Source organism: Colobus angolensis, unplaced genomic scaffold (assembly GCF_000951035.1).
Source record: "Colobus angolensis palliatus isolate OR3802 unplaced genomic scaffold, Cang.pa_1.0 Scaffold181, whole genome shotgun sequence".
NCBI classification, from domain to species: domain Eukaryota; kingdom Metazoa; phylum Chordata; class Mammalia; order Primates; family Cercopithecidae; genus Colobus; species Colobus angolensis.
Genome location: NW_012114944.1, coordinates 1,756,238 through 1,769,328, shown reverse-complemented (window position 1 = coordinate 1,769,328; position 13,091 = coordinate 1,756,238). Strand labels below are relative to the sequence as shown.

General features: G+C 53.6%; 1 protein-coding gene across 1 annotated transcript; it reads right to left on the bottom strand.

Moving 5' to 3' along the window:
- On the bottom strand, window positions 1-12,383 carry GRHPR (glyoxylate reductase/hydroxypyruvate reductase). Its single transcript, XM_011939442.1, is given in 13 exon segments — window positions 1-549; window positions 586-649; window positions 652-733; window positions 735-893; window positions 896-1,131; window positions 3,066-3,196; window positions 4,531-4,666; window positions 5,335-5,439; window positions 6,487-6,575; window positions 8,398-8,514; window positions 9,062-9,134; window positions 10,075-10,205; window positions 12,221-12,383. Coding segments are annotated over 12 exon segments (1,401 nt in total). The 5' UTR covers window positions 12,304-12,383; the 3' UTR covers window positions 1-549; window positions 586-590.
- Window positions 12,384-13,091: the final 708 nt, after the last annotated feature.

Genomic DNA, 13,091 nt, shown 5'->3' with positions numbered 1-13,091 from the left:
GCTAGAACTAGAGGTGCATACCACCACACATGGCTATTTTTAAATTTTTTATAGGGATGGGGGTCTCACTACGTTGCCCAGGCTAGATGCGAACTCTTGGTCTCAAGTGATCCTCCTGCCTTGGCCTCCTAAAGTGCTGGGATTACAGGCATGAGCCACCCTAACCAGCCCCACCCCAACATTTTAGACATATAATGAATCACAATAAATCTGCTCACTCACAAGAAACATTCCCGGATAATGGTTTTTGGTTGCTGAGATTGAGTAGCACATTATTTCAAAGTGGCAAAATTAAGGGCCATCTAGGAGAATTCAAAAGTGGTGGCTACATTTGCCGACAGGACAATACACAGGACACATATAAACAACCCCCATTTTTTTCAGTGTATATGTCAAGAGGCCAGGACCCCTGATCATCAAAATACGTTATTTTGTACATTATAGTTTACAGGACAAGAGGGAAAGACACTTTGTTGGAGGGTGACTAAATGGCATTTTGCGAAAGGTCCGTGTCACTCTGAGGGGGTGGAAGGACTGGAGTCCTATGGCCTTCATTAACTCCATGGCCTTCATTAACTCCATGGCCTTCATTAACTTGACCCCTCCTCTTTGGTTGCAGTGGCCTCAGTGGGAGTTGCTGCTTCTACATGTCTGCAGGCTTTTCCTCTACCTCTTCCTCACCTTCTTGGGGACAAAGATCTGGGTATTTCTCCATGCATTCCTGCATGGCCCCACAACTGGTCTACACAGCCTGACCCCTTGACATTTTCCATACTATAGTGGGAGCAGGAAAAGTCCAGTTTGAATTGTTTCCCACAGGGGCCGCTGGCCATTCCTCCAAGGCACAGGCAGTTCCAGCTACTGTCTCCATTTAGCAGCTTCAATCCATGCTCCCCTCACAGGGGTCACTGGGGTCATCAGCTGCGTTGCTTGCAGCTGCATGGTCTTTTTTCATCACAAATATGATTGGATCCTTCCCTTCCTGCCGGCAGTAGGACATGGCTGCAGCCCAGTGCTTAGATTTTGCACAAACAGCGGTGGCGACTGCAGCTTCATGCCCTGACCGCCCTCTCCTCAGACCAAGAACTGTCTTTTGAAGCAGTCCGGGAGCCCTGAGCTGAATTCCAGGACCTGGGGTAGGGGTGGGAGGGCAGTTTTCCTGGCTGTGGGTGACAGCCCTGACATCACACCCAGTGCTCCTTGCAGGCTGGGGTGGGGGGAGGGACGGGAGAGTTTCCAAGGGCTGTGATAATGGGAGCATTCACTGGGGAAAGCAGCTAAAGACCTTTTGTTTAGGTGTCCATTCCAGAATGCAAATTAAAGACAGAGACTGGCCCAGACAACCTAAGGCCCTGATCACTCTGTTAGTCTGGAGGCATCAACTCCACCAGCTACCTGAGCAGATCTTAATATAAAGAATTATTACGCATAAAGTTGTTAACTCACTAACTGAGCAGGTGACAAAAATCCAAACCACAAAGTGTGGTCCCAGGACCAGCAGCCTGAGTGGTATCTGCGAGCAGTGAGGAGCACATACTCTCAGACCCCACCCCAGACCTGCTGAAATAGAAACCCTCGGGATGGGGCTAGCAACCTGTGTTTGATCAGTCACTCCTCCAGGTGATTCTGACAAACACAAAAGTATGAGATTTGGCCGGGAGCTGCCGGGCGCTCATGCCTATGATCTCAGCACTTTGGGAGGCCAAGGCAGGTGAATCAGCTGAGGTCAGGAGTTTGAGACCAGCCTGGCCAAAACATGGACAAACCCCATCTCTACTAAAAATACAAAAATTGGCTGGGCCTGGTGGTGCACGCCTGTAATCCCAGCTACTTGGGAAGCTGAGGTAGGAGAATTGCTTGAGCCCAGGAGGTCGGGGTTGCAGTGAGTTCAGATTGCAACACTGCACTCCAGCCTGGGCAACAGAGCGAGACTCTTGTCTCAAAAAAACAAAAACAAAAAACAAAAGTATGAGAACCATTGCACTATGGTAGCACAGAGGTAGCAACTGCCGGAGGCACTTCTGGTGCTGCAACTCAGACTTCTGTGGCAGGGGCACTGACTGGCTGTTGCTTTTATCTCTGAGTGGGGCTCAGTACAGCTGGTTCACCAAGTGTTGGAAAAACTGCAAACTGGATTCCCCAGCCACCATGGGGAGCAAACTGGTACTGTGAGGTTAAGAAGTGCTGCTGCCACTCCCCCAAAGACAGGAAGGGAGGGCAGGAGGAAGCAGGCCCTCCCACACCCACACTGTGAGGGCCTGCCAGTGCGGCTGGCACAGCAGAAATGGGGTGTGCAGAGGCCTGGCCCCGGCCCCACAAAGCAGAAGAGAGAAGGGGGCTTTGTTGTGAAACAACAGCTTGAAAAACTGGCCGAGTTATAAATATTGGCATTGTCATTACACTTTTAATTTTTCACACCTAAACTGGTAATAGCAATTTAGAGTAACAGGTTTTGCATGAGTCACTGTGGTGTAACACATGTAGACATGTAGTCAGCCCACTTTGTTGTTGTTTTTGAAATGGAGTCTCACTCTGTCACCCAGGCTGGAGTGCAGTGGCACAATCTCGGCTCACTGCAACCTCCGCCTCCCAGGTTCAAGCGATTCTTCTGCCTCAGCCTCCCAAACAGCTGGGACTCCAGGCGCACACCACCATACCCGGCTAATTTTTGTATTTTTAGTAGAGATGGGGTTTCACCATATTGGCCAGGCTGGTCTCGAACTCCTGACCTCATGATCCGCCCACCTCAGCCTCCCAAAGTGCTGCGATTACAGGCATGAGCCACCACACCCGGCCAACTTTTTTTTTTTTTTTTTTCCTAAAACAAATCCTCTCACACCTACACTCTGTTCCTTTAGGGACAGAGACCCAGCAGAACATGCTCAAGAGGACTGCTCCTGTTATACACTCATGTCACTAACAGCGTAAACATTTACAGTCCCTGGTGTGTCCCTCTGGGTTCAGCACTTACTCACACTAGCTCCACACCCGGCCCCTCAGGACCCCTCGAAAACACTGGTCCTGCAGGGCAGCAGGGAGTTTGCATCAGAAAATGCGGTTCTTACCACAGTTCTTCAGGGTCAGGAGAGGGTGGTTTGTAGGCAGTGGTTCTGGGGTCGTCACGTCTAGTCCAGCAGCTGCAATCTGACCACTGGCCAAGGCCTGGTACAGGTCGTCCTGGTTTACAACGTCGCCCCTGGGAATGACAGTGGTGACATGGGTACCATGAAGATCCCTCCGCCCAGGCCACCTTTGAGGCAGAACCACCTACACAGAATGAATTTTTCCACTCACCTGGCACTTGGCACTGACTTTTAAAGCACTAAGTCTTAGTAGGTATACTTACAGTATGTCTGTAAGTCTTACATACTCAGAGAACTCCAGCCCTGCCTCCTCCTAGCTGTGTGACCTTGGGCAAGTTTCTCAAATTCTCTGTGCCTCGAATTGTCTGTGTCTCAAATTATCTGCTCTGTGATATAAGGAGAATACCACCTAACTCCCAGGCATGCTGGGAGGATTAAAGCTTTCTTACATGCTCTACTACATGAACAGGGCCCAGAAGCGCATCTGTGTTAGGCCCCATCCAAGTGTTTCTGATCTGGCTGGCCCCCAGACCCCCACTGAGAAGCACCACAGTGTGCTATCAGGCACCTGCCTAAACCAGAGCAGAGGAATGAGCACATCCCTAACCACATCCAAAGGCAGCGGCCACTGAAGTCAAGAACTGATCTTCTAGAGACTATATATTGTGCACTAAGTAATACAGGGTCCTGGGCTGTCCTGGGTACACGCAGGCACCCGGTACACGGCAGCTATGACTGCTGCCAGCCAGCAGTGCAAGTCCTGTGGTCCTGCATGTTTCACTCTTCCATTCCCAGGTCACCTGTTTTGTAGCTAAACATTGGTAATTACAGGTACCTTTGGGGTGCGTAAGTCCTCAGGGTGACCTCACCCAATCCCCCTTCCCCTAAACTTAGGTAAATAGGTTCAAGGGGGACCAGCTAGGAAGGGCTTGGAGTGGCAGAGAAGGCAGGTCTGACCCCCATACGTGCTCAGTGGCCTGAAGGCAGCCCTAGGGACAGTGTGAGGAACTACAACCATGTGAGTTTTAGGGTCTGTCTGCCCAGGAGGGTAAGATTCAAAATATCACTGAACCACAGGCAGCCAAAGCCAGGCTCAGCAGTGTGGGAGGTGGCCTCCAGAGGGCCCTTCAGATCCTGAAGTCCAGCCCTTTGTGGTTGAGGACAATGGGCCAGCCCAGGCTCCCTGGGAACACTCCCTGAAGCCACCCTGCTGTGTGCCAGGCCCTGCCAGGCAGAGGCCACTGCTGAGAAGAGCCCACTCCAACGGCTCTTCTTCCCTGTGCAGAGCTCTCGTGTATTCCCACGAATTTCTGAGTTGTTTGGTTTATGGAAACCAGCAAGCTCAGCCTGGGGTCTCATCAACAACCCACGGGGAAGAAAATCTCCAGATGGCAGCAGTGGGGACGGCTCCTCTCCAGGCTTGCTGGGTAAGGTGGTCCTAGGATACCTGCTGATGTTGACGAACACAGCTGTTTCCTTCATCTTCTGGAAGAAGTCCTTGTTGCAGAGTCCCTTGGTTGCAGGCGTTAAGGAGCAGGCCACCACGATGAAATCAGACTGGGCAGCCAGCTCAGGGGTAGACACTGAGGGAGGGCAGGAGTCCATCAGGCACTGAGTCCCAGGCTAGGGACAACCAGATGGTGGGAAACCAGTCCTTTGCTCCCGACTCCCATAACAGAAACTCCCAAGATGCTTCCTGAAGGCCGAGTCTCTACCTGGACAACTCTCATGAGTGCACAAAGTCAAATCACACACAATGGGATCTGGACCACTCTGGCTTTAATCACCTTCAGGGCCCAAAGTGTCCAGGGGCGTGGGGAAAGGTTGAGATCCAGCCTGCCTTCTGCTCACCAGGCTGTGGGCCTGCCAGGAGCTGGATCCGCCTGGACTAAAGCGCACCGAGGCTAGGGTAGTGTTTGCCAGTTGAAGGAAAAGCGAGTGCAAGTGCCCAGCCCTTCCTCACACCCATCACCATCCCCGCTGCTCCGCCCACAACGGGGACGGCAACACAGGACGCTGAAAGACGGGAGCCCTGGACTGCTCTGCTGGCACGGAGAGGACCTGGGTAAATCCCTGTGCCCCTTGAGTGGGCCTGTGTCCAGGGGCAGGTAGATTAAACATCTACCAGACACAGCAGCCCCTAGACATGACTGGAGCTCCTGCCCTCTGCCTGAAAATGCCACCACTGAGAGAAAATACTGCCTCTCAACTGGACACAGATAGGCTCCTGTGGAAATCAAGCTTCACTTACCAAACTCTGCCTGGAATTCCGCTGCTTCCTCAGGCCTGGGCTGGCGCCCTGTGTATAGAAATCTCTGGACGCCAAATGGTTTCAGACGCCGAGCAATGGCCTGGCCTAGAGCAAGGAAAGTCCATGTCTCGTTCCCAGCCCCGCCATAACCAGCCCCCAGCTAGCCCGCACTGCCCCAGGGATCTGGAGACAGCACCTCAGCTCCCCTGAGGCTGTCACTGGCTGATGCTGTCCTCACATGGTCCAAGCCATCTGGTTGGAAATACTCAGGTATTTCCTAACCTCCGAGAACTAGAGAGAGTTTTCACAAAGGAGACGCCTGGTCAAGCAGTCCCCTCCTTCATCCTGGACCCTCTGCTTCTGTGAATGCAGTCTCAGACTCCATTTGACTTTTGGTGGCACTGCCAAACTGCCAGCTCACCCCAGACCTACACTTTTCATGTACGCTGCTGCTGAGGCGGATTTGTGCAGTTGGATTTTCAGGCTCAGAACGTGCCCCAAAGCTGCTGGGTTCCTCCAAGAAACTCTCTAGTGAGAGGCAGGGCTGTTCGTTGGTTAGACAGTTTCTCCACACTCTCCACCCTCACCCGCACCCCTGCACCAGGCAGGATGACAGAGAACCCCAATAGATAGCTGCTTGGCTAGGCCCAAGCCCTTCTGCCAGGCTTCTCCAAATAACAGCCACTGGAACAAAAGTGGCTCTGCCTCATCTGCAGAACTGCAGATAACTCTGCCCACTGAGCCCTCTGGCCCGAGTTAGGGCTTTGTGAGTCACAAACCTTCCAGAACTAAAGCTGGAGTAGGTGTCGGGGGAATGGGCTCTCTCACAGTAACCAGTAGCCACTCCTAAGGGCTCCAACACAGCATTTGTAGTCTTCATCTGTTCTTTATCTGAGCTGGAATCGTGAAGCCCCCTGACCCTCAGGCAACTTGCTTTTATCACCTAGTGAGTTCTTAAGGAACTCCTGCTTTGGTTTAGGTATGTATTTGCCTGTGTTTTACAAAACTGTAACCCTCACTAGAGATACCTCTACTGCAGGCAAAGTGCCCTGACAGCATGTGGGTCTTCTCAGCCTTCAGACACGTGGTACCAGGGATGCAAACCAAAGCTGTGAGAGCCGGGGCGGGCAAGTGGGCAGGTGGGGGCCTCACCTATGCGCCCCAGCCCGACGATGCCGACAGTGCTCTGCGTGAGTCCATAGCCACACAGCCAGAGGGGCTTCCACGAGGTCCAGCCACCGCTAGGGGAGACAGAGTGGCAGGTGAGAGGCCCAGCCTTGGGCCAAGATGCGGGGCCACTGAGAACCCAGCACCTCTGACTGTGGTCCAAGGTACAAACCCATCCTCCAGGTCAGGGACTGAGAGTGGGATGAGGCACTGCCCCCTTAGCGCTGCAGACGAGCGCTCCTTTAAACCAACGACTCCTCCTTTAAAGCCACTAGGGACACAGAACTTGAGGGCAGGAAGGGGCCTTACTGGCTCTCATCCTATTTTGCAGATGGGAAAACAAAGCAGAAAGGGTGACCTGCCTGAGGTCACAACCGGGGAGAGCTGAGAGCAAGAGGCTGCAAACTCAGGATTTACGATTCCAAAACAAGTTCTCTTGGCACTTTAGAGCAGCAACAAAGAGTACAGCCACAGGGCCCACACTGCCGCCCTGGGCAAGAGACGGAGCCTGCCCTGAGCCACCTCCAGTAGACATACATGCTGACTCCCCAGACAGGACAGTGAGCAGGACTCAGCACCGTCTACTCTGCTCCACGCCCCGTGCCGGGGCCCACGCTGCTGGTCACACACTGTGACAGCCTGCGTTTGCACACCTCCCACCATGACTGCACATGGAATGCTTCCCCCAACTTCTGTTTTTTTGAGAAAGGGTCTTGCTGTGTCGCCCAGGTTGGAGTACAGTGATATGATCCCAGTTCACTGCAGACTCTGCCTCCCGGGTTCAAGCAATCCTCCCTCCTCAGCCTCCCAAGTAGTTGGGACTACAATGTGTAACACCACACCTGCTTAATTTTTATATTTTTTGTAGAGACAGGGTTTTGCCATGTTGCCCAGGCTGTTCTTTAACTCTTGAGGCTCAAGCAATCTGCCTGCCTCGGCCTCCCAAAGTGCTGGGATTATAGGTGTGAGCCACCATACCCGGCCAACTCTAACTCTTGATATACAGGCCGAAATCCCTGATCTGAAACCTTCAGGCTAGATTTTAAAATTGTTTGGCCTTTAAAATGGCAGCATGGCGCAGGTGGTAGATTCCACACATCACCCTCTGCAGTGTCTGGGCAGCACCTGTTTTAAACAGTGTTACACCTGCAGCAAAACTTAGGAAAGTCACATTAAGTGGGAGAAATAAAAGCCTTAAATAGTCTCCTGTTAGTATGAAAGAACTTTCAGCTGTCCGACCTTTTTAGATTTTTGGCATCTAAGGGACCGTGGACCCGCAGCTTTCAGGACTCAAGCAGACGCCCACCTGCTACTTATTCTGTGAAGCGCTCCCTGATCCACACTCTCCCGGCCAGCCCTCACCCACCAGCAGAACTTGTTTCTCCTCCCTCATCCTCTCCTCTCACCACTTCCCTTCCTGCCTTTATTGCAACTCTGCCTCGTGCTTTAATTCTTTTAGCTGAGTCCTCACTCAGTGGGGCACACTTGGGGTCAGGGACTATGTGTGGGCCAGACTGGCACCAGTGATCAGGATCCAGTGCTGAGCAGAGCCAATGTTCCTGCCAGGTGTTCACTTATTTTATTTTATTTTATTTTTTTTGAGACGGAGTCTCATACCGTCACCCAGGCTGGAGTGCAATGGCGTGATCTCAGCTCACTGCAACCTCTGTCTCCTGGGTTCATATGATTCTCCTGCCTCAGCCTCCCAAGTAGCTGGGATTACAGGGGCCCACGACCACACCTGGCTAATTTTTTTTGTATTTTTACTAGAGATGGGGTTTCACTGTGTTGGCCAGACTGGTCTCGAACTCCTAACCTCATGATCCGCCCACCTCAGCCTCCCAAAGTGTTAGAATTACAGGCGTGAGCCACCACGCCTGGCCTATGTTCACTTACTTCTTCACTTCTTCGATGGCCTCCGGCAACCGGCGGCAAGTGGTAAGTAGCAGGGAGACTGCAAGTTCGGCGGTGGTATCTGTCAGGACATCTGGGGTATAGCCAACTCGGATCCCACTACGAATCAAACATGTGGTGGTAACATCAGCCTCAACCACCTTTACTGATGTCTACTGCTGGGACATTTCCATGGAGTTACTTTGTTTCCTCTTTGATCTGCCTGCCAGGAAGCTCAGAACTATAAATGAGCACTCAAAAACAGTCAGTCCTCATTCCTATTTAGATTATCTCCCGCTTTGGAAGGATATGAAGATGGAAGATTAGGGTTCAAGGACTGAACAAGTAACTTAACCTTTCTGAATTTCCTCATCTGAAAGAAAAAGAATAATACCTGCCTTTGCTACTTCAAGGTATTGTTGTGGGGATCAAAAAAGATAATGAATGTGAAAGGGTGCCACCTACACAGAAGTTACCCACTGTTTCTGACCGCTGGGGTTCATTGTAACTGACCTGTGCACATGTGGACAGATTCTATCATCAGCCACCTCACATTCTCCCTGAATGGCCAAGGGATATGAAATAAAAACAAATCAACAGCTCGTCTTTCTTTCTCTCATACCCACCCCTCTCGCTAGGCCCCCTCCAGATCCCAAGCTGCAGTTACCGCTTCTTGATTTCATCCAAAGCCAAGTGGTCGACGCCCACGGACAGGGTGCTGATGACTTTGAGATTGGCCCCTGTTGTGCAGAAAGTGCTTTGTTAGTATCTTTCCTCGAGGAACTCAAAGCCACAGCACTGGGGACTATCATGGGGACACCGCTTATTATTGTTTTCTTAGAATAAGAGGCTGACATCTCTGTTCTTCACTTAAAACTCTGAATAATCCCCCTTGACAGCCTCAGACACTGCATCTCAGGCAGGTGAAGTGGCCTCGCTCAGTCACAGGCAGAGCTGGGTTCACCTCAGGGCCTCTGCCACCAAGGCCCCACTCTTACCCACTGGGCTGTCCACCCAGTGAGGCCTCGGGTCTCCTTCAGCCATGCTGGGGCCTCCCCCATGGACACCTCTGAGAGTGCCAAGAAGGTGGCTGGGACGCGACCCTCTCTACCCTCTCCTGCAAGCAGGACACCAGAAAGCTTCCAGGCCAAGGCCAGGGCATGGGGTGGCTCAGCACTGACTCACAAGCGTCCCTTCCCATCTGGCAGCCTGAGTCTGAACCTTTTCTCAAAACTGTCACAACAGCCTCACAGCGGGAGGCTGATCCTTCCACGGGCTGAGACCCATGGCGGCGGCTGCGGAAAGACATCCTGCTGCAGCTTGGCACTGAGCTAGGTCCTCCCTCATACTACACACAGGCCCAGAATGGGCAGGGTCTTGCCGGAGGTCACAGAGCAAGGTTGTGGCTGGAGAACCCAGGGCTTTGGATGCTCTTCCCCACACCCACAGTCTCCACACCACGGTCTTTGCCTTCCCAGGGCCCCCTGCGAAGGGGTTCACAGCAGGAGGGAGGGGCAATGCCTGTGCCAGAGCAAGCTATCTGCCCGCTTAGGCCTGGTATCGCAGGAAACGCCCTCAGAACCCAGACAGCACTGCAGAGCAGCCCAGGAGCCAGCGGCGCAGGCTGAGGGGCCCACAGGGCCAAGCCACCCTCGAGTCCCCTGCCCACCCAGTGCGCACCTGCAGCATCCAGGATCCTCTTGTCCACACAGTCGGAGAGGAGGCAGAGCAGGCCGTGGGCCCCCGCCACACCTCGCTCCAGCTCCTTGACGGGGATGGGCTCATCCGAGTCCCACTGCTCCACCTCACAGCTGCGGGGAAAGGGAGGCCCTCAGGAGAAGCAGGAGCCGCACACCTGTCCGCCCCTCCCAGCTGGGAACCCTGGCCTCTGATGGCCCTGGCCTCAGGCTGCCCGGGGCTGCCTGAGGGGAGGCAGGGTCAGGCAGGGGTGGCCTCAGAACTGTCCCGGGAGAGCAGGTGACAGCTGAAGGGCTGAGGGGCCCCCGAGCAGAGCCTAAGCTGCAAGGGGGAAGGCATGGGGACAGCTCTCAGGTCAGCAGAGAAGAGCTTTCCCACACTCACAAGGGCTGGGCGGCCAAGCGGGCAGCCAACTGCAGGGAAGGCCCGTGAGGGGCAGGGTGTGCCTCAGGTCGGGCACCTGGATTCAATGGCCTGTTGCATCTCTTCCTGTCCGTGGAGTCCATGAAATAGAAAACTCTCATAGTTGGACTGGGCCAGGACAGATAAGGTCAAGGCCACCCAACGCTTCCACGGCAGCTCACGGGAACCGGATATTTGTCCCAGTGGTGCACCATGCCTCCTGGCCCTTGCCATGGAATTCAGTACAGCCAGCACGTGTGGAGCCTCTATGTGGCAGGACACAGGATAGCTACTCACACCTCCTGACCGAGCCCGGGGCACTGACCACTTCATCCACCTCCCCATGAGCAGGATACAGTGTGAACTACTGTTGCCATGAGCGCGGCTGCTGCCTTCTGCCTTCTCCTGCTCTACAAAGTGGGTCCTTGGCAAAGGTTTTGTTGCAGTGAAAAAAATGTGAAAATCTCATCTGCCCCTAGAACTGGCTGCTGAGGCTGGGTTGCATCCTATTCCTATCTAACACTGGAAACGCAAATCTGATCAAATGCAGTGATCAGACAGCAGTCAGATGCAGAACTCCCAGGAGTTCCTCCACCTGGGAGCTGCGTGGCTTTGGGAAGGAACTTAACCCTAAGTGTAGCCTCCAGTTTTTAATCTGTGCAATGGGAATTATAATACTGACTTCACAGTGCTGCCAGGATTAAAAGTTTATGTATATGAAGCACCTGGTAAGGCTGGCCCACAAAAAGGGTTCCATTTAGCAAGGGTGGGCCAGGTGCAGTGATTCATGCCTGTAATCCCAGAACTTTGGAAGGCTGAGGTGGGAGGATCCCTTCATACAGGAGTTGAAAACCAGCCTGGGCAACACAGTGAGACCCTCGTCTCTGCAGAAAATAAAAAATTAGCCAGGCATGGTGATGCATGCCTGTAGTAGTCCCAGCTACTTGGAAGGCTGAGGTGGAAGTATCGCTTGAGTCCAGCAGGTTGAGGCTGCCGTGAGGTATAATTGCGCCACTGCACTCTAGCCTGGATGAGAGTGAGACCCTGTCTTAAAAATAAATAAATTAATTAAAAGAGTCCTCAGGCCGGTCATGGTGACTCACACCTATAATTCCAACACTTTGGGAAGCTGAGGCAAGAGGATCGCTTGAGCCCAGGAATTTGAGACCAGCGGGAGCAACAAAGTGAGACCCCCATCTCTACAAAAAATCAGAAAATTAACCGGTGGTGACTGTTTGCACCTGTAGTCTCAGCTACACGGGAGGCTCAGGTGGGAGAACTGATAGGGCCCAAGAAATCGAGGCTGCAGTGAGCCACGATCGATCGAGCCATTCATTGCACTCCAGCCCGTGCAGCAGAGTGAGGCCGTCTCAAAAAAAATAAATAAATAAAGTAAATATAAAGAAGAAGAGTCATCAAAGGCCCCTGCCAAATGTCCAAGGGGCCAGGTCAGTGACCGCCACGTTCCTGACCCCACGTGCCCTGTGGGAGCGTGGAGAATTAGCCTGGACCTTGCCTCAGGGACAATCTACCCTCTCCAAAGCCGGAACTGCAGGTCCCAGCGTCGTCTTAAGAGTCCTGGAGAGAACTGGGCCCCAGAGAACTTTCTCCGAGCCTCCCCAAAACTCCAAGCCCGCCCCGCCGGCCACAAGGCCCAAACGCCCCGCCCGGCTCTCCGGTCCCCGGGACCGCCCCGTCCCTCCCCCACGGGGCGCGGGGCTCTTACTCTGCCGCCTGGGCGAGCGCGGCCCTGCCCTCGGGGGGTATCCTGCGGGTGACGAACACCTTCATGAGTAGCACCGGTCTCATCCGCCGACTCACACCTGGCTGGACGGAATCTGATCCTGGAATGGACCTGGGCCGGGGCGGGGCCAGGCTGGAGTGGGCGGGAGAAACGCCGCGCGACGTGCGCAGGCGGGTGTGGCTTCGCCTGCGGGAGTGCGCGGTTGCGGCTGGGCTGTGACTGCGCGTGCTCGGGGAGTGACAGTCACAGTGACCCTACACAGTGTCCTTGTGTGTGTGTGTGGGGGGGGTGGCAGGGGGTGTGCGCCTCGTGCCACTGGGGAATCAGGGCCCCGGGGGAGAGGGAGCAGTAGCTTGTCCAAGGCCTCATGGGACCCCTGATTTCTCTACATGCTCAGGGTCCTGTTTCCGCAGGCTCAGGCCTTAAGAGACTGAAACCCCCACTTTTTCTGTCTCTTGGGTTGGCCCAGGGTAGGAACCCAGGTTCCAGGCTGTGAGGAAGTCCAGAACACACAGAGAGGTCAGGTGTAGGTGTTCAGGCCAACAGCACAGCCGGGGGCCCAGCTGACAGCCAGCGTCAATGACCAGAGGAATGAGTGAGGAAGCCTTCCGATGACTCCAGGCCAACTCCTATCTGACTACAGCTACAACCGCATGGAAGAGCCTTTAGGATAATCACTGGCTGAGCCCAGAGCCCAGTCAACCCCGGAACCATAAGAGATGATAATGCACTGACTGCTGTTGCTCTCAGCCGTTCAATTTTGGAGTAATTCTTTATGCAGCAATAAATAACTGATATACTATGTGTGTGAAACCCAGAAGCCGTAAGAATACAACTAATTCTCCATTAAAAA